General features: G+C 34.8%; 1 protein-coding gene across 3 annotated transcripts in view; it reads right to left on the reverse strand.

Moving 5' to 3' along the window:
- The window catches only part of LOC150104537 (uncharacterized), a 195,127-nt gene that overhangs the window by 21,561 nt on the left and 154,520 nt on the right, over window positions 1-19,046 (reverse strand). For 2 of the 3 annotated variants that reach the window (XM_090395743.1, XM_090395742.1), the window contains exon 5: window positions 17,789-18,016. In XM_090395743.1, coding sequence (XP_090251869.1) covers window positions 17,789-18,016 — 228 coding nt within the window. Of the gene's footprint in view, window positions 1-1,660; window positions 1,719-17,788; window positions 18,017-19,046 lie in introns of all 3 variants that reach the window. The other variant, XM_090395744.1, reaches the window with a different exon arrangement.

Raw genomic sequence — 19,046 nt, forward strand, 5'->3', positions numbered from 1 at the left:
TAAGTGCTTCCAAACATGGATATAATTTCATATGCGAATTTTCGAGTATTTTTAAACCTGGCAGGTAAATATTTGTAAAATCCAGGGACGCCAACTTCACTGAATTTTGCCTTCAAATCTGAATCGCACTGGATCTCAATTACCTCCATTTGCATTTGATTAGGTACTGATTCAATATTTACTGAAAAAATTGAAGAAAACAAAGAAAACTTATTAGACATATGAAGAGCCAAAGGCTTCAATTCGGCGACATATAACTTGTTTAAGTTAAGGGATATTACATCCCATATCGTTTCTTAGCCGAATAAGAAACTCAAGGAGTTTCATGCCAAATATAGTAAAAACTATATAAAGTTTGGCGATTCCAAGCATAAGCAAATACCTGGATACTGCAGCAACTGACCCTTAAGGTAGTGCAAGCTGAGGCAACTCATGTCTAAGGTGGAGCAAGCTCCGATCACTATTCTTGATATTTGTTACACACACCAAACAAGACTGATGACTAGGCGTGGGCATGGCACTGGCACGTGATAGTAGGTATATAATCAGTTGGTAGAAATAGTGGGGGGAAATGGTTTGCCTGCATGTAAAGGAAATGCATGCAACACGGCTATATGTAATAATCACTTTCATTGGCAAACGTTTGGCTGGGCCGCAAAAATATTTGTCGCGGGCCGCGAGTTTGACACCCATGAAGTACACGATATGGTATTGGATGATGGCGAGTCAAAGTGCGTGAAATTGATGAGACTATAGGCATTTCAAAAGAATGCGTAGAATATATTTTGCATGAATTGCATATGAAAAAGCTTTGCACAAGATGGGTGCTACGCAGATCAAAAACGCATTCGCATGAAAATCTCTGAACAGAGCATTTTAACAATAATAAAACTGATTTTGTGCATCGATTTATTACTATGGATGAGACTTGAATTCCCAGTACAGAATCCAAACAGCAGTCAAAACAGTGGACAGAAGCCAGTTGTTCAGTGCCAAAGAAGACAAGGTCATGGCATCGCTATTTTGGGATGCTAAAGGCATTTTGTTTATTAATCATCTTGAAAAGGGTAAAACAATAATGGAATATTATTCCAATCTTTTAACTGTACTAGACGAAAAAATTCATGAGAAACGACCTGGTTTGCAGAAGAAAAAAATTATCGTTCATCAGGACAATGCACCTGCCCACAAAGGTGTTTTGGCAATGGAAAAATTAAGGGATCTGCACTATGAATTGTTGGAACATCCACCTATTCCCCAGATTCTGACTTCTATCTCTTCCCCAAACTAAAAAATCTTCCTTGCTGGTCAGCATTTTTCTTCAAATTAAGAGATGATTGCAGCTGTAGATGGGTATTTTTCAGATCTTACTGAGAATCACTACAGGAACGGGATAATGGCACTGAGCATCGCTGGAATAAATGTATATTAGTCTTAAGGGAGATTATGTTGAAAAATAAAAATAATTTTGAAATAACTTCATTTTTTTATTGTTAGGCCGAGAACTTTTCAGACTACTCACATTTCAATTAATAATGCCAAATAATTATATTCTTGTTTAATCCTTTACTCAAATGTGAACAAAGTTTGCAAGTAAAATTAAAATTTCTTCATAACTAGGCTACTTGTATCTAGAGGCTAATGACTTCACATTAATTACCTTAGTATCCCATAATGCAAAGCTTTCCTGTATAATGAAACCTGTGGAGTATCCATAACTATAAATAACACATATGCCATGTTAAAATAAATTTATTATGTAAATATTTCATCTTACATATTGTAAGACATCATCAGTACAAAGAGTGAACAACAATAAGGAATTGAATAAGAAAACAGTAGAGCAACTGTGTTAAACTGGAATCCTTCTAGGTATATAGTCATGTATTCATGGATTAAATGGGCTGAAATTAAATTTAGTTAAAAATAAAATATATATAAGAGATACAATTCATTTAATACAATTGAAGATAACAATTTCCCATAATTTTGGAATAGTGAGGCAGTCGTTTATAGTTATAACAGAAAGCACACATCCTTTATGGTGGAAGAGATACCAAGGTTGAAGTAATGCAGAAGTCATTAATATCCCATATACAAGCAGTGAAAAGGGTTAAGACCTTATTATTAACACACTATGGATCAGAGTTAGATTAAGAAAATTTTTTCAGTTGTTTATAAATTAAATTAAAAATGGCAAGAAATTATACTCTTGTTTAATCCTTCATCTGAGTGTAAGCAAACGAAGTTTGTGCGTAAAGTTTCTTCACAACCATGGGATACTAAGGCAATTAATGTGAAGTCATGAGCTCTATATACAAGTACCCTAGTCATGAAGACAGAATAACCAAGTGAAAAAACTTTCTAAAACTAGTTCTAATCTTGAGTATTTTAATAATAAGGTATGACATCTCACTTCTTATATATGGGATATAAATGACTTCTGCATTATTTCAACCTTGGTATCTCTTCTGGGTCTGGCTCCCACTGATGGTATCTTGGATTTTGGCAAAGTTTCTACTTTGTTATTTTAATTTTATTTTGCTGGTGCTAGTGGTGGTTTCACCACACACTACCACTGAATTTTTTAAATGTAAATATTAAGATTGCTGGTAGTGCAGTTAATACTTGCATTTGATTAGAATTGTTTCTATATCACAGGATTATTTAATTTTCAGTCTTACAACTGAAATGTTTCTATTATAATCAAATGCAGAGGTTCTTTTAATCTTCTTCCCCCTCAGATAATGGCACCAATTCCTCAAAGGGTCAAACTTTAGGAAATGAAATTGCAGGATGTGAAGAAGTGAGAGAGGTCACTAAGGTTTCAAGAGAGATAGTTGTGACTACTAAGATTTATTCTTTTATGCCATATGGCAGAGGAAAATATTTAATTGTAGAAAACCAGGATTAAACTACTACAGGGTTTTACATTCCAAGGTAGCACAATAATTCCTGTAATGGTGAGATGCCAGGTTAAAACAGTAAAAATTAAGATATTTCCAATGGAAATTATATATAGAAAACAATAATGAAATTCTTATCTAGACATTCTCAAAATGAGGTAACGCACAAAACGGTACATCAGGCAATGATCCAAACTGATTTTCTGGTGAGATCACCTTCACAATGGATATGAAAACACTTGTACCAAATTTTGTCAACAATGAGTTATGGTGAACTATCCTGGAATACGGAGGTAGTGCCTGCATTGTGTTTCATATGATCATTTGGGTGACAACTGTCCCAAGGCTAAATGTTTCAACTATATGGAGATCAAACAGATCACTAATCAGTGTCTCAAACCCTGTCAGAAATGCAAAAGCTCTGAACATCATATTACCACCTGTCCTTTCAGAACTTTCACCAAAAGAGTGGGAACACTGGTAGGGCCAATTAGAACAGCATATATATGGAAGAGTTCCCAGATCTTCCAATTCAGTTTAATAAAGATTTCAAACAAACTATACTTGGTAACATCACAAAAAGTGTGTGACAAAATCAGTCCCAAAATCCCAGAACTGCAGGAGTCACTTTCCCTGTCAAATATAGATGAACAACATTAGTTGAAATTACCAATAATGAACCTAGTATAAGAACTGAACAGATACAAGACAAAATGCAAACAAATGAAACTGTCATACAAAGAGAAACTGGAGAAGAAACAGAAAAGCATGTAAGACATCTGACAGATCAATATGCAGACAAGATCATCAAAAAGAAAAGATGTTTAAAGAAAGGAATTAAATCTAAAAGAAGAAGGAATAATAAAAAATGTAAAGATGGAGAAGATTGTGGATTGTCAAATGAAGACTCCTCAGGCTCAGAAGAATTTATGGACTATGAGGAATCATCTCATGCTAATAAAGGGAAAGCAAGAGACAAGATTAAAGAAAACAAAGTTTATTGATTCAATTTTCTTAGTACTAATAAATTAAAGACTTAATTCTTTATGTTAGTCAAGTAAATAATAGTTTAATATCAGACATTTCACTGACTGATATCTGTCAGCATTTTCAAAGGATACACTGGTAAGCAATAGAAAGTAACAAAAGCTAAGAAACTAACCGACAATTCTAAAAATTATATAAAGTTATCTGTGCATGATACAATGATATAATACGCATGTCGCAAGTACAACGTTTTATTTGTTGAGAAATTTATTGTAATTTTCATGAAAGTTCATTTCTTTTTGGTTAAATGATCTGATTAGAGTTTTCCATATATATCTGGTAAGATTAGGCCTTGATTCTTATTTAAGTTACCTGTTGAACGGGTGACTGTAGAGCTTCTTGAAATGTTCTGGAATGGTAGTTCTCTTGTATGTAGGGCATATGGCTCATATCTCATTCAATAATATGGTTGGTAGAGGCAAAGTGGGAAGAAAGGCCTGATATATCCTGTCTGTTGTTCCTTACATAGCCTATGTGTTCCTTCTTTCTTGTTTCAAAACTTCTAGATGTCTGTCTGATGTAATTAATACCGCATGAACAGGGTATGTTATAAACTCCAGAGTATTTATAGAAAGGATGGCTATCTTTCGGTGATCTTATAAACTTTTGAATGGTCTCAATAGGTTTGAAGGTTACTCTGATATTATATGGTTTTAGAAGAACAGCTAATTTTTTGGATACGGTACTAACAAATGGAATTGTTATAGAGTTGATGTATTGGGTTTCATCTCGTTGTCTTTGCGGTATGTCACTAAAGAGAATCTTGTAGGGTAGCCATTTAGGGATAGATCTCTGGATATTTTCATTAATTCTTCTTGTAAGTCGCCAGGGTCTGTGGTACACTGTATAGCTCTTTTTTTTTGAGCATATGGATAATGCTGAGTTTCCGGGATATGTGATGAGACGAGTCGAAATGGAGTTAGTGTCCAGTGTTAGTAGGTTTTCTATATACCGACAGGTTGATGCTATTGTCTGTTTGTTTCTTAATAACGACATCTAGGAATGGAAGTTTATTATCTTTTTCTAGTTCCAATGTGAACTTGATAGTGTTGGAAGCAATTAATTTTGTTTAGATAATCTATTAGTTCCTCTTTTTTGTGATTCCAAATGATGAAGATGCTGTCAACATACCTAAACCATGTGGTTAGTTTAGGGGAAATTTGGGATAAAATTTGAGTTTCCAGATTTTCTAAGAATAGGTTGGCACAAGAAGGAGAGAGAGAGGGCTACCCATGGCTAATTCATTAAGTTGTTTGCAGTATGTTTTTTGCCATGTAAAATAGTTCGAAGTTAAACAATGCTTGAACAACTTGGTGATGTTTGGTGGGAACAAGTTTTCTAAGATGGCGATGACTTCTGAAACTGGGATGTTTGTGAACAGAGATGTGACATCCAGGCTAGCCATAATATTATCTTCAGAGATATGGATGTTTTTTAATTTCTCCAAGAAATGTTTGGAGTTCTTGATATAAGAATCTGTGTTGGGAATGTGTTCTTGTAACATTTTGGCTAGATATTTTGATAGTCTGTAAGTAGGTGAATTGATACCATCTACTATTGGACATAATGGCGTACCTTCTTTATGGATTTTGGGAACACCATGTAGTCTTGGAGTTAACGAATGCATAGATTTTAGTTTTTTGATTAAGTCCACAGGCCAGTTGGTCATATCACGTAATAGTTCATTGGTATCAAGATGGTTTTTGTGAGTAGGATCTGTGTTAAGAACATCATAGACCGATGTGTCCAATAATAGATTTTTGATCTTTTCTTCATATTCCTTAGTATTTAAGATGACAGTGTTGTTGCCCTTGTCAGCTCTCAGTATAATGATTTCTTTGTTGTTCTTTAATTTCAGTAGTACTTTTCTTTCCATAGTGCTAGGGTTGGTGTGAGAATATCTAGAAGGAGTGGAGAGGATTACGCTGCTTTTTAATCATAAGTCATTGGCTATTGTGTGTGGAAGTAACGAAAAGGCTTTCTCTAAGTTGCAGATAAAGTCCATTTTTGGAATAGTAGTTGGTTTCAAGGCAAAATTGAATCCTTTTTTTGAGAATAGAAATCTCTGGTTTTGTTAAGCTGTGATTAGATTGGTTCACAATGACTTGGTTGTCTGGTAGGGAAGGTTTGGAGTTGATGTGATTATCATATAGTGCGTTAAATTTTTTAATTTGTGTCTTTTTACTTTGATTGAAAGTTTTTGTATAACTTTTTTGAATCATGTTATCCAAAAGTTGCCAAGTTTCTTCATCTAGGATATTAGAAACGTCTGTAAATAATTCATAGCATTGAGAGTCTATTTGGTTGAGTATGAATTCGAATGATAAATTCTTTCTCTAAGTAGAGCAAATGCTGTATTGAGATAAATGTTATTAGCTCTTTTTGACTTAAAAAGTTGTTTTTGGCGAAGAAATTTTGGTATAACGTTGTTGCCACGACACCTTTTTAAGAATGTCAAATGGTTCAAATACCTAGCGTTTCTACATTTTAAACTTTCAAGATTGGTACCTTTCGTTTTGTGATTTCGTTGATTCTATTCATATTATGAACTTTTTCTTGACCACTAGTATTAATAAATTAAAGACTTAATTCTGTATGTTAGTCAAGTAAATAATAATTTAATATCAGACGTTTCACTGACTGATATCTGTCAGCATTTTCAAAGGATACACTGGTAAGCAATAGAAAGTAACAAAAACTAGGAAACTAACCGACAATTCTAAAGATTATATAAAGTTATCACTGTGTGTGATACAATGATATAATATGCGTGTCGCAAGTACAACGTTTTATTTGTTGTGCTATATTTACTTGTAGTGCTCAAATATTGTCATATTTGAGCACTACAAGGTTGGAATGAAAAGGAAGAATGGAGTGTATTGTCACCAGCACAGCTATAGACAGATTCAGAAGTTTGAAAGAGCAGGTCATTTATATACAAGAGGAAGAGAGTGGGTAAAAGAACAGAACACTAGGGTATTCTTGCATTGGTAGGGAAATCTGAGGAGAGTAGACCGTCCACCATAAAACATAGTGAGCAACCAGTAAGAAGTTGGCAATCCAGTAACAGAGTGAGGAAGGCAAACCATAGGATAGCAGTTTAAGTAAGCGGCTGTGCCAAACCCAATCAAAATGCTTTTGAAATGTCGATGGTAATCATGTGAGTTTCTCCCAATTTCTCCATGGCTTGAGTCCATAGGCAGGTGGTGAAAGCAAGATCAGCTGTAGATCGTGAATGGCAGAATCCATACTGCTGGTCACTGATTAGTTGGTATGACTCTAGGTGGTTCAAGAATTGGTTGCTGATGACCTTCTCCATAAATATAGAGGACTGAAGTGAGAGCAATTGGTCAGTAATTTGTTAGTCGACTTTTATCACCTTTCTTTAGGATGGGCTGGATGTGGACCTGCTTTCATGTTGTAGGGTAGATGCCAGCTGAATAGGATAGATTAGAGAGGCAACACAAGATAGGTGTTAGTTCTGGGACACAATTTTTTAGCACAACAGGTGGGATACCATCAGGACCAGATGCCTTGTTTGTGTTCAGATTATTAAGGGTTCTTCGGATTTCTTATTGTCAGAAGACTCCTTTCATATCTCCCATTCTTGGTGGAGTGGAGGGAACTTTGCCCAGGTCATCAATGCAGGAATTAGAAGAGAAGAGTGATGCCAGTAAGTTGGACTTGTCTTTAGGTGAAGTAACTACAACACCATCCAGATGTGAATGGCAGAAACATGGGTGGGCTGAAGTTGTGTCCAGTGGTCTTTACAAGGAACCACAAGGAGCTACTGCCATTTGGATGGGAGGAGAGTTTGCAGCATTTGGCCCTTTCAAAGTCTGACTTGGACTTGATTCTTTTACAACTGTTGCAAGCTGCAGTATAGGCAGCTGGAGATTTGGTCTTGAGCCATTCGTGGTAAGCAGTTTTTTTCTTTTACATTAGCATACTTTTTTGAGAACCAAGGCTAGGATGGTGACTGAGAATTTGAAGCGAAATAAGGGATGAAAGCCTTCATTGCTGTGAGGATGATTTCTGTTATTCGAATACTACAACATTGTGTTTAACTCTAAGATTGCTAAATTGCAACATTCTTTCCATTAATAAAAGCAACATTTGGTATAAAGAAATCTTAAACCTCTTTTGCCATGAACTTCCACAGTTGGGTACTGACAATAACACTTTGTTTCATAATTTATTGAGGTACCAAGGATCTAACAGGAGAGATCTTGCTTGGAGAATTGCATATGGTCACCTTTCAGTAAATTACATCAAATGGAGATACTTTTAACATTGGAAATCTAATCTGTGACATCTATTACCAATTGGAAACAGTAAAACATGCATTCTACAGCTGCCCTCTTGCCCTGTGTATTTGGAACAGATTATGCAATGTGTTGGGCATTCCATTACTTGCAATAGAACAGAGTTTTTTTTTTTGCAGTACCCGCTTCCTGTCAGCAATGGGAAGAGAATTTTGATTTTTATAATTAATTAATTAAACTACCATTTATGGGAAGTTAGGAAGAAACATGGATTTGAAAAACAGCAATATGACATACAAATGCTTTAGAATATTGTATGGAAATTTTCTTGTTCAGTCAGATGGTGATTTTCGTATTTAGAAAGAAGCATTCTGGGAGATAACAAATTTCTGGCAAGGTAGTGTAGGCCATCCACATTATGCAATATTCACCAGGGGGGGGGATAAAATTCTGTCTATTTTTACTTTGAGAGATTCTTTAAATGGCTCCATCCTCTTAGTTAGATGTGGTCTTATGATCAACTGCAGGGATGACTAGAGAGAAATCCCAGGTAGAGAAAGCTAACTTAAGGCAGTTAATTCAGAGAAATTTGATATCCTGATAACCATAGGATATCAGTCTTCTTTGTGCTTTAGTTTCAATTGGTCTTTTGGTTATTCAGCTGCATGAGTGGTGAAAAAGAAAAAAAATGAGGGCCTTGGCTATTTGATGACATAAAAGAGCTGAGGCCTTTTTCTCAATCTCTCATACTATCTCTTTTCTTTTTCCTAATACTATCAGGCTCTCTTTGACTCCTACTAGTTGCTCCAGGACTATGATTAACCCCTCTTTATTCTTTCATCTCAGTAAAGGTCGAAACTGGTCTGGGTGGTGATCCTTCCCATAATGCGTAGCATTATACATACCCTAAAGGGTGTGTGTGTGTGTGTGTCCCATAATGCTTGAATGTGTTGTATTATAGGATACTAAGGCAATTAATGTGAAGCCATTACAAGTAGTCTAGTCATGAAGAAACGTAGCATGCAAACTTTGTTTGCTTACATTAGGATGAAGGATTAAACAAAAATATTATTTCTTGGCATTTTAATTCATAAGTGAAAAAACTTTTTACTACTTATTTGATTCTGTATGCAAGGTAGTTTTTATTAAATTTTGTATTTTCGCAACCTAAATAAAGTTCAATGTTTCATCCAATACTTCACTGGTTTTCTACTTCATCAGCATACAACATCCATAAGGTTATATATACAGTCTTGCCATAAATACTGTTACAACTTCTGCACACCTCCATGGTGCCCAAAGAATTGCATGAGCCCAGTTCCATTAGTGGCGCTCAGCACAGCCAACATTTGTAAAATCTCACATGATAAATAATTTATCATGTTCGTGTTTCCAAGTTTTTACTTCTAAAGAAATTACACAAAAAAATGTCATTGTTTGTATTCTTAAAACAAAGACAGGCTTTGTTAAACCACACATGCAAAGTCTGGGTCTTTAAAAGCTCCAGATTGGGGAAGAAGTTCATCTTAGGGGTTTCACTTTCTCTAACCTGGATCCACCGCTATGTGAAGTCCACTGTTGGTCATCAAAGAAGAAGCATGTTATGTCCTTAGGCTCCTCCAATCTAGTTTGTTCCCTAGATTCACTGCCATTAGAAGTCTGCTGTCAATCGCTGGAATACCTCAGAAGAGAGCTATCCATTGCTGCCACGAAAAAGGAATCTTCATCAGTATAGGAACCACTCTTCACACAGTCATTGATGCCACGTTGTCGACTTAAGGATTCGATTCAAGAGGGTGCAGAATTATCAACGGCTCAGACAAAGAAGTTCAGTGGGAAATCAAGAGAGAGAGAGAGAGAGAGAGAGTCAGCAGAAAGGAAGAGGACAAAAGATTCATATAATGGACAGTGCCAAATGAGAATATTGCAAGTATTGTAACTAATTCTTAAGTACTTAGATGTGTAATAATTCTGAATCATTCATATCTAGTGTGACAATGTAAATAATTACAATAAGATTGTGTAAGCTAATATCATAATAGTAAGAAAGGTACTGAATGAGATAGCATAAATTAATATTGAGTTAAGCTCACTCGAGGTGTGCTTTACATTCAAATTGTATAAGTATGAATGACCAGTAGGATGTACTAAATTGCATTTAGAAGAGAAATGTAGGAGAACCAAATCTAATTTAGACATCTTTAAGTAAATATGCATTGTGATACAATTGTGTAAATATGCTAATGTGGATTGAGATGTATAATAAGAATTCTTGAATTAAGTAAATGGTTTGTAAACATTGGACATATTTCGTCAGTGCACTAACCCCAAATATTCGAACCTATATAAGATTAAGTAACAAAAGTTGGGTATTAATTTTTGATAAGTAATTAAGATCAAGCCACAACTGATTTAAGGAAAGAATTATCTTAAACAGGAAATAAGAACAATATCTGCTTTGTCCTCAGTTTAGAATCTTATAATCTTGCACTCAATACATAGTTTAACTGCAGTCACAAAACAAATAAATTTGTTAGACTACAGTGTGTGAGCTAATAAGATATAGTAGAATGTAACAAATGGCGGCAGCCAACAATTATGGCAGTCGACATTTTATGATGCTTAAAGAAATAATTGAAGACAAAGCAAGATTATTATACATTCACATGTTTAGCAGAGGAAAGAGAGAACTATCTAGCTGTATGGGTTAACATGGGGAGTTTTATTTTTTTTTATTTGATTTTTATGATGCAAAGACATCAAAGGTTATACTGTGTCAGGACACAGGTCATAGCAGTATATAACTGGTTAGTAGGATAATCACAACCCTCCATGCCCTTAGTAGGATTCAAACCCACAGCCTCTTGGCCAGAGAGAGAGAGTTATTATGATTATAGGATTATGAGAACTGTGTAGCTGTAATAACACTTCAAAAGGTTGGAAAGCAGCCAGCTGTTATTTTCAACTTGCTAAAAAACATTCAGGATCAGTAGGATGTTTGTGTACCAGACTACTAACCATTATAACAATACAAATAACATATATAACAACTAAACAAATGGCTGACCACACTGCATTAGGGCAACAGTTTGTGAGGGCTATGAAGGCACAGCTCCGCTGTAATCCTGTGAGAATTCAGAAAGTGATGTCATGAGGGATAAACGTTTTGCAGAGAACGATGTCACACATACTAACTTATGACCTAGGGGTGAGAGCCTATCGTTGTTCTATTGGACACTGCCTAACACTGCAACTTATGCAGCAGAGGGTGATAAAATTAAAGGCACTTCTCAGGTAGTATGCAAACAACAGACAGACGTATCTTCTTCACAGAAGTTCTGTAGTGAAAATTTTCTCTTCACAGAAGAATCATTTAACCGCCTAAACAATCAAGGATTCAGAGAGGTCACCATCCCGCTTCAGTGATGGTTTGGTGGGGTAACATATTGGGAGGGGCAATCCAAGTTGCATCTCTCTGAGAAATGGGTTAAAGCCTCCAAATATATCAAGACACCATGCTGTAACCTGAACAACACCTTGTTTCATGGTAGGCAGTGGACCTTTCAAAAGGACTCAGCCCCTGCACTCAAGGAGAGACCATGCAGCAGTGATTTGAGATGAATGTGCCTGACCACATATCCGTCTTACTGGCCATCTGGAAGTTCCTATCTGAATCCATTGGACTTCAAATTGTGGCTGGGGAGAGAGAGTGAGAGAGAGAGAGAGAGTAGCTGCCATCGATATATGGCCTAACAGACTTTGGCTGTGCGCGAAGGCAAAAGAGGGACATTTTGAACATTGAGTGCTGCTATATGCACATTATACATGTGGTTTGTATGTCACGAAAGCTGTAAATGACTTACTGACAGATCACAGGTTTATGTGCTGTTCAAGTTGTAATAATATTTGTGGTCAGATTAGGTAATTATTATACTTTTTAAGAGCTATTCTGATTTTGGGTTTATATAGCAAAATTTTTGCATGTACAGTTAAATGCTGGCTGGTAGCTTAATAATAATAAAAATTTGGATACAAGCCAAGAATGTTCCCCCCCCTTTCCCCCCTCTCTCTATTTGTGTGCATTTTATTACTATTTTCTTTTTTTGATATGCATTATCTCATGAAAAAAAAAGATAACTGACAAACTCCTGTTGATTTACTAACAGCCATTCTTGAGGTAGCCTGTAAGGATACTGTACAAGAAACCTAGATAGGACTCTAGTGTCACCCATGTGGTTGGGTTTAGTGTTGTAAGTTTTTGTGCGCATGTTACATTAATTGTTTTTGTAATCCCTATAGATGTCCTAGTGACTAGGACGAAATATAGGAAGTATTAAATTCTATTTTAATTCTTTTTGAGTGTTGTAAAAAATCCATTAAACCTCCAACATAATTACATTACATTAATCCTTAATATAAACATAATAATAGACATATGCACTATAAAAACACATAACACAGTCATAAAAGAGACACTGAAGAATAGACTACAACTGTATGTCTAAGTTGATTACCCAGTCAACTGCACTTGGTGTAGCATGGATGAAGTCCGCAAGTCGCACCTGGGCGAGGCAATCATGCCCCATTTGTAAAGGTGGCCTGCACATCTGCTATGATTGGTGCGGATTCCATTAAAGGTAGACCAAGTTTTCCAAGGTAGGTCAAAACATGAAGGAATCTGTGTTGGGGCAAATAATTCATGGAAGTCTCCTGTTGAAGTATTACACCAGGACTCTTTCCATTTCTTCATGTTAAAACTTGTCTCTGCAAGATTTTTCGCTGTTAAGATTGGATGGTGCCTTGACTTTAGCCTATTTATATTCTAGGAGTTAGATGTCTCCTGGTTGGGAAATCTTGGATTTCCATGATTTTGCTGTATTCATGTAGAAGAAAGTTGGATCTGCAGAGGTGGGATGTTGCTTAGCACTGGAAGCCAGTTGGTTGGGGTTGATTTCGCAGTTCCAGAAATAAGGCACATAGTGGTGTTAAGCTGAGCATCGACAAAGCACACATGGGTGCTATTCAGCCATATGGATGAGCAGTATTCAGCTGCAGAGTAAATGATACCAAGAGCAGTGCAGCAAAACGTTGCTGCTGAGGCACCCCAAGTTGTTCTGCATAGCTTTTGCAATATATTGTTTTGTGTTTTTAGCTTGGATGCTGTGTCAATGAGATTGTGGTTTAAAAGATCGAGTTCTATCCAAAGATGCCCAGATGTTTTGGGAATCTGTTGTAGCATAGCAGTTTGTGGTAAAAGTATAATGCATACTGAAAACCTCTGAAGTAGTATTTACTCTATGCAATTAACAAATTCATCCAACCATCCATCAAATGTTTTTACATTTAGGATGATATCCCTAATTCTTGAACCAATGCTTGTTCTCTTTGTTTCATGCAGGCTGGTTTTTGATAAATGAAGCTTGTATAAATATTTCCATGGTTATTGTTCATCAAAACTGGCATCAAAGTTTCTCCTCTCTTCTCTAAATCTAATACACGTGCTTTGGCTAGCTTGAGTTCAACTCGAAGAACAAATCCCTCCCCCATTTTTTTCTGTTCTAATGAAAACTTCCTTTATTATGTACTGCTCAAGGAGTATATCCTGCAATTCTTCAAAAATCCAATGTAACCAAGTTTCTTCTATTCACCTCTCTGTCAATTTGGGGTACTATAGGCTGCAACAGGTTATACTAATAAAACAAATTTTGGAAATTTTGCAACTTTTTTTTTTTTACTTGTTTCTCTGCTTCAGTACAAACATGCTCTTGCAGAACAGGACTACCGTGAGTTGGCAAGACAATAAAATCTCTTCTGGGTCACCTGATATGCCTTCTGGAGAAATTGGTAAAAAAAATGATCAATGAACTACCAGACAACCTTTTTCTTAAAAGTTAACATTTCGGTTTGCACTTCTAAGTTAGTTGAAGCACTGCTGATTTTGGTCAATGAGTAAAGTGGCAAAATCAACAACAGGTAAGCTTTTCACTTTTGATGGTTGCTGAATGGAACATTAGAAATAAGCTAATTCTCTTTTTACATGGCTATTTTTTTTTACACAATTTCTAAATAACATGGTTCAGAAACAAAAACAATTCTATTTTTACATGGTATATTTTGATTCAACATGGTTCAAACTGGCCCTTATTTTTAAAATTTCTGTCTGAATTCAGTTCTGTTAGAAAGTTATTTCCATTATAATTATGTTTACACATTTTGTGTTTTGTTCATGAAAGTTTGGTTCGTGCAATAGTTATACAGGAATGTATTAAATTTTCAAGTTTTGTGTGCTTAATATCACATTAGTAAAATTAATTACTGATTACATTTCAGATAATTTTGTAACATTACCCCATTAATCACAATGTCAGATAATTCGGTCAGACAGAAGAAAAGCTATTTCTTTAGAAACTAAGATCCAAATTTTAGACTGTGTAGCAGCTCAAGAAGGTTCAACATCCTTAGGGAAATATTTTGGATTGAATGAAGCAACTGTGAGAATGATTAAGAAAAATGAGGTGACTATTAGAAAATCTGTTCTTTATGGAATAAAATTAGGTGCCAAGTCGTCATCGTATATGAGAGACATTATAAAAGTGAAGATGGAAAAGGCCCTAGTAACGTGGATAGAAGATTGCTCACATAAAGGAATACCTTTAGATGAAAATGTCATCAAACAGAAAGCATTACGATTGTACAAACAGATTTTCTGCAAGCACAGGTTGGCTTACAAAATTTCTCAAAAGATGCACACTTCATAATGTAAAAATAAAAGGAGAAGCCGCATCTGCAGATAGGGAATTTTCTTTCAAAACTATCCAAAATTATTGAAAATGGCAGCTACACTCCTGATCAAGTTTGAAACGCAGATGAGACCGGTCTTTTTTGCAAAAAAAATGCTAAGTAGAACTTATATAGCGAAATTACAAACAAGTGTTAATGGCTTTAAAGCAGCTAAGAATTGTGTGACTATTATTTTCAAGCAATGCTTCAGGAGATTGTATATTAAAACCATTACTCATTAATCGATCCCTAAGACAGCAGGCAATGAAAGGTGTGGATTTTAACACATTACCAGTGCACTGGAAGGCAAACAAAAAAAGGTTGGGTTACAAAAGAAATTTTTAATGAATAGTTCCATCAATGTTTTGTTCCAAAAGTTAAATGCTATTTGATGGAAAAAAACTGGATTTTTTATTGATTATAGACAATGCACCTGGCCATGCTGTTTTAGAACACCCAAATACCCAAATGTGGAATTTTGTTTTTTGCCACCTAATACATCCTTAATACAACCACTAGACCAGGGTGTGATCGCTACCTTCAAAACTTACTGCATAAGAAGAACATTCTAATACATTTTGGATAAACTAGATAAGGATAATTTACTGACAGTTATTGATGTAATGGAAGAAATTTTCTATTTTGGACTGAATCAAACTTGCTAAATTGGCATTATCTGAATTGAAACCATCAACTTTAAATGCATGCTGAAAAGCTACTTGGCCAGAACATGTGAAAAAGAAAAACTACGTACCTTTGCATACAACTGAATATCCCAATATCACCAGATTAGCACATGCAGTTGGCAGAGAAGGAGTTGATGATTTTTCGCCTGCAGATATTGAAGAATTGATTGTTGACAAGGCTATTAGTGATGATGAAATAATAGAAGCTGTTCTTGAGAATCTCGATGAAAAAGAAAAAAGTGATGATGATGATGAAGAGATTCCACTCACTGCAGGATTAATTAAAGAAGAATTGATTTCTTACACATGATCCAAATGATGAACGAGCTGAACAATTTAAATGTGAACTGAAGTCATGGTACGATATGAAGAATTATACAAAGATCTAGTCAAAACAGGATCTCAACGATTAATTACAGAGTTTGTGGTAAAAAAAAATCAACCTTCAGAATTATCGGAAGTTAGTGCTAATTTAGTTCCTTTTACTGAGGAAAATGTTTCGCCATTGCAGTAAGAACAGCACGGCCAAAGTGTTTCAAGTGATGGAAGTGATTTAATTCCAGTCTCACACGGCTACTGTCAGAAAGTGACAGCGAATAAAATTTAACTAATAACCATATGCGTGAGTGTATTTGAGCCTTTTCAAATTTGTTTTATTAGTGACACACTATTTTCTTTAAGATACATATGTATATACTTTAAATAAGTACTTAAAATAAAAAATATTCCATTAAAATTAAATAGAGTTTTATTCAATGATTTTCATGTGTTTTGTTTGTAAATAACTTATTGTCCGTATTGGGTTTTCACATCTGGAACCATTCTTCTATTTTTTCATATGCACTGTATTCTTTTTTATATGGTTTTCATTTACACAGTTCTTTCTGGAACAATTTACCATGTAAATGGAGAATTGGGTATACACATCTGGCTACTCTAAAGGGAGGTAAATTTTAGAAACTTATCATGGCATATAAAGTAAAAAAAAAAAAGAAATAATATAGTAATACCTCAGTTAATGCAGATTCGATTAGTATGCTTCTCAAATTAGCATGGTTTATAAACTGATACCAAGTGGTGGTAAACGTGATAGCCAGTATCTAGTAGGAGTTAAATTATTTTTATAAATGACATCAATGACAATACACATATACATGCATCACTGAAACCACCCCAGTTTGTTCCAATTGTTATGGTGAACGTGCTGGCTGCTGGTCTCCCCACCATTATACATTTTGAATTAAAAATTTAATAATATGCCTCACTGACTATAAATAAAACAAAGAATGAAATAAAAAAGTGCCCATGGTAAAAAAAAAAAGAAGTGAGAAGAAAAATTTCAACATAGATAATAAAGCAAAATGGGCAGAGATTCAGGAATGAGTAAGTCAATGGAATAAAGCATGTAAGTGAATCAAAACTTGGAAAAAGCATTTATCTGCTACTATCAAAAAATGTATGTAGAGAAAAAGAAATATGATTCAAACCACCTTGTGGAAATATTTCTCAACAAATATATGTAGTTTTCTAGTGTAAGCAATAAGCTTTTAATTACCGCAATCATTTTTATTCTCCTTCACTGCAATTAAAGAGGTAAAAGAATGTAAAAAGGGAAAAAAAATTGAAGTCCATAAACCAATTATAATTTTTCACATTGAATCATATATGATTAGAGTGATTTCAATCAATGCAGTGTTTTCTCAGAAAACATCAACATTGTTAATCAAGGAATTACTGTATAACAAATAGTATCGTGAAAATTAAATGATCAGAGAATAAAACTGATATCACCCGCAAATAAAAACACACACTTGGCATTAGAAAAGATGTCAATGTAAAAAATTAAAAAATTATTACTTTGAAAATTATCACTAATCATTATCATATCACAATCACTAAATCCATCAATGAAGGCTTCAAAAATTCCAACAACGTTCAGAGTTCGAGTTATGCTACTGGACAATAATCTTCCTATTCTTTAATTCTTAAAATTAAGTAATTCAGTACCATAACCCAAAAATCTGTGCAAAATGATGAAATTTTCATATTACAAAAATTTTTATATTACATGATCATTACATAAAAAATACAAAGGTTAACCTACCCATCCTCCATGCTCATAAACCCACTTGCAAAGCTTCTCAGTTAAGAAATCAAATGCCCAGTTTAGATACTGAAAACAGTATTTAATTGCATGTTGCTTTATTGCTCTTATCACTAAATCAGAACAGAAAAGAAATAGTGCTACTAATCTCTCTTTGGTAAATCCATTTGAAAACACTTCCATTAAGAGTTCAGTAAATTTCTCTTTGTCAAATTCTTCAAGAGGGATCTGCAAGATGAAATTAAAAATTAAGTCAGTTCAATTTTCCAGAATTTTTTTTCCTCCTCTGATAATCTTATCCATGAAAGGTCAGAAACCTATAGTCCAAATTTATTCCTAGAAATCAAATATGGTAGCTGTCAGGCACTATGAGACTATGATAAGCAAGGTGGAAGACTTACACCAGGCAATGCACATCACCTAGGTTATATAACAGTCAGCATTCATTACATACAATTTATGGAGTCAAAAACACACTTAGAGCAATTAGTTTACTTAAAATTAAGAAATAGCACAAATTGTTTTGGCCTCTATATCAAGGTGGTCACCAGGAAAGCATACATATGAACAAGATAAGCTACATGATACAGCAAAAAGAAGGTACAGCCATGAGTTCACCACTTTCCCCACGTAGCTAACTTTTACATGGAAGATTTTGAGCCATGAGCTCTAGATTCAGCAAGTCTAAAGCCCAAAGTGTGGCTCAGATATGTTGACAATATATTTGCCATTTGATCCATGGCCACCAAACATTAAACCTAAGCCACCTAAACAAACAACAGAAATGTATCCAATTTACCATCAAGTTTGAAAATAATAACTTTCTTCCCTTTCTAGATACTTGTCACAGGCTGTCTGTCCTTCATGATGCACCGCAAACCTACACACATAGAGGCAAATACATACATAAAGATTCATACCACCATCCAAAAAACTAGGGATCATTATCACCCTCAAACACAGAGTCCTAACAATTTGCTCTGATAATAAGGCACTAAAGAAGGAATATGAAGTCATTAGCTAAACCATTATAAAAAATGGCTACAAAAAACAGTTTACAAGACCCTCAACAATAATGCCATGAAAGGTAAAAATGAATACAAAAATGCCATACATTAGGGGAATATCGAAAAAAAAAAAAAGGAAAAAAAAAAAGAACACTATAGAAATACAATATTAAGGCAACTTTCAAACCTCCTGCATAATTTATAAGTGTACTCAACTCATCTAAAGATCCCCCTTTCTTAGCTTGGGAATT

The sequence above is a fragment of the Typopeltis vanoorti genome, chromosome 7 (genome assembly GCF_054136105.1).
Source record: "Typopeltis vanoorti isolate ZY-2024b chromosome 7, IOZ_Tvanoo_1.0, whole genome shotgun sequence".
In the NCBI taxonomy this organism is placed as follows: domain Eukaryota; kingdom Metazoa; phylum Arthropoda; class Arachnida; order Uropygi; family Thelyphonidae; genus Typopeltis; species Typopeltis vanoorti.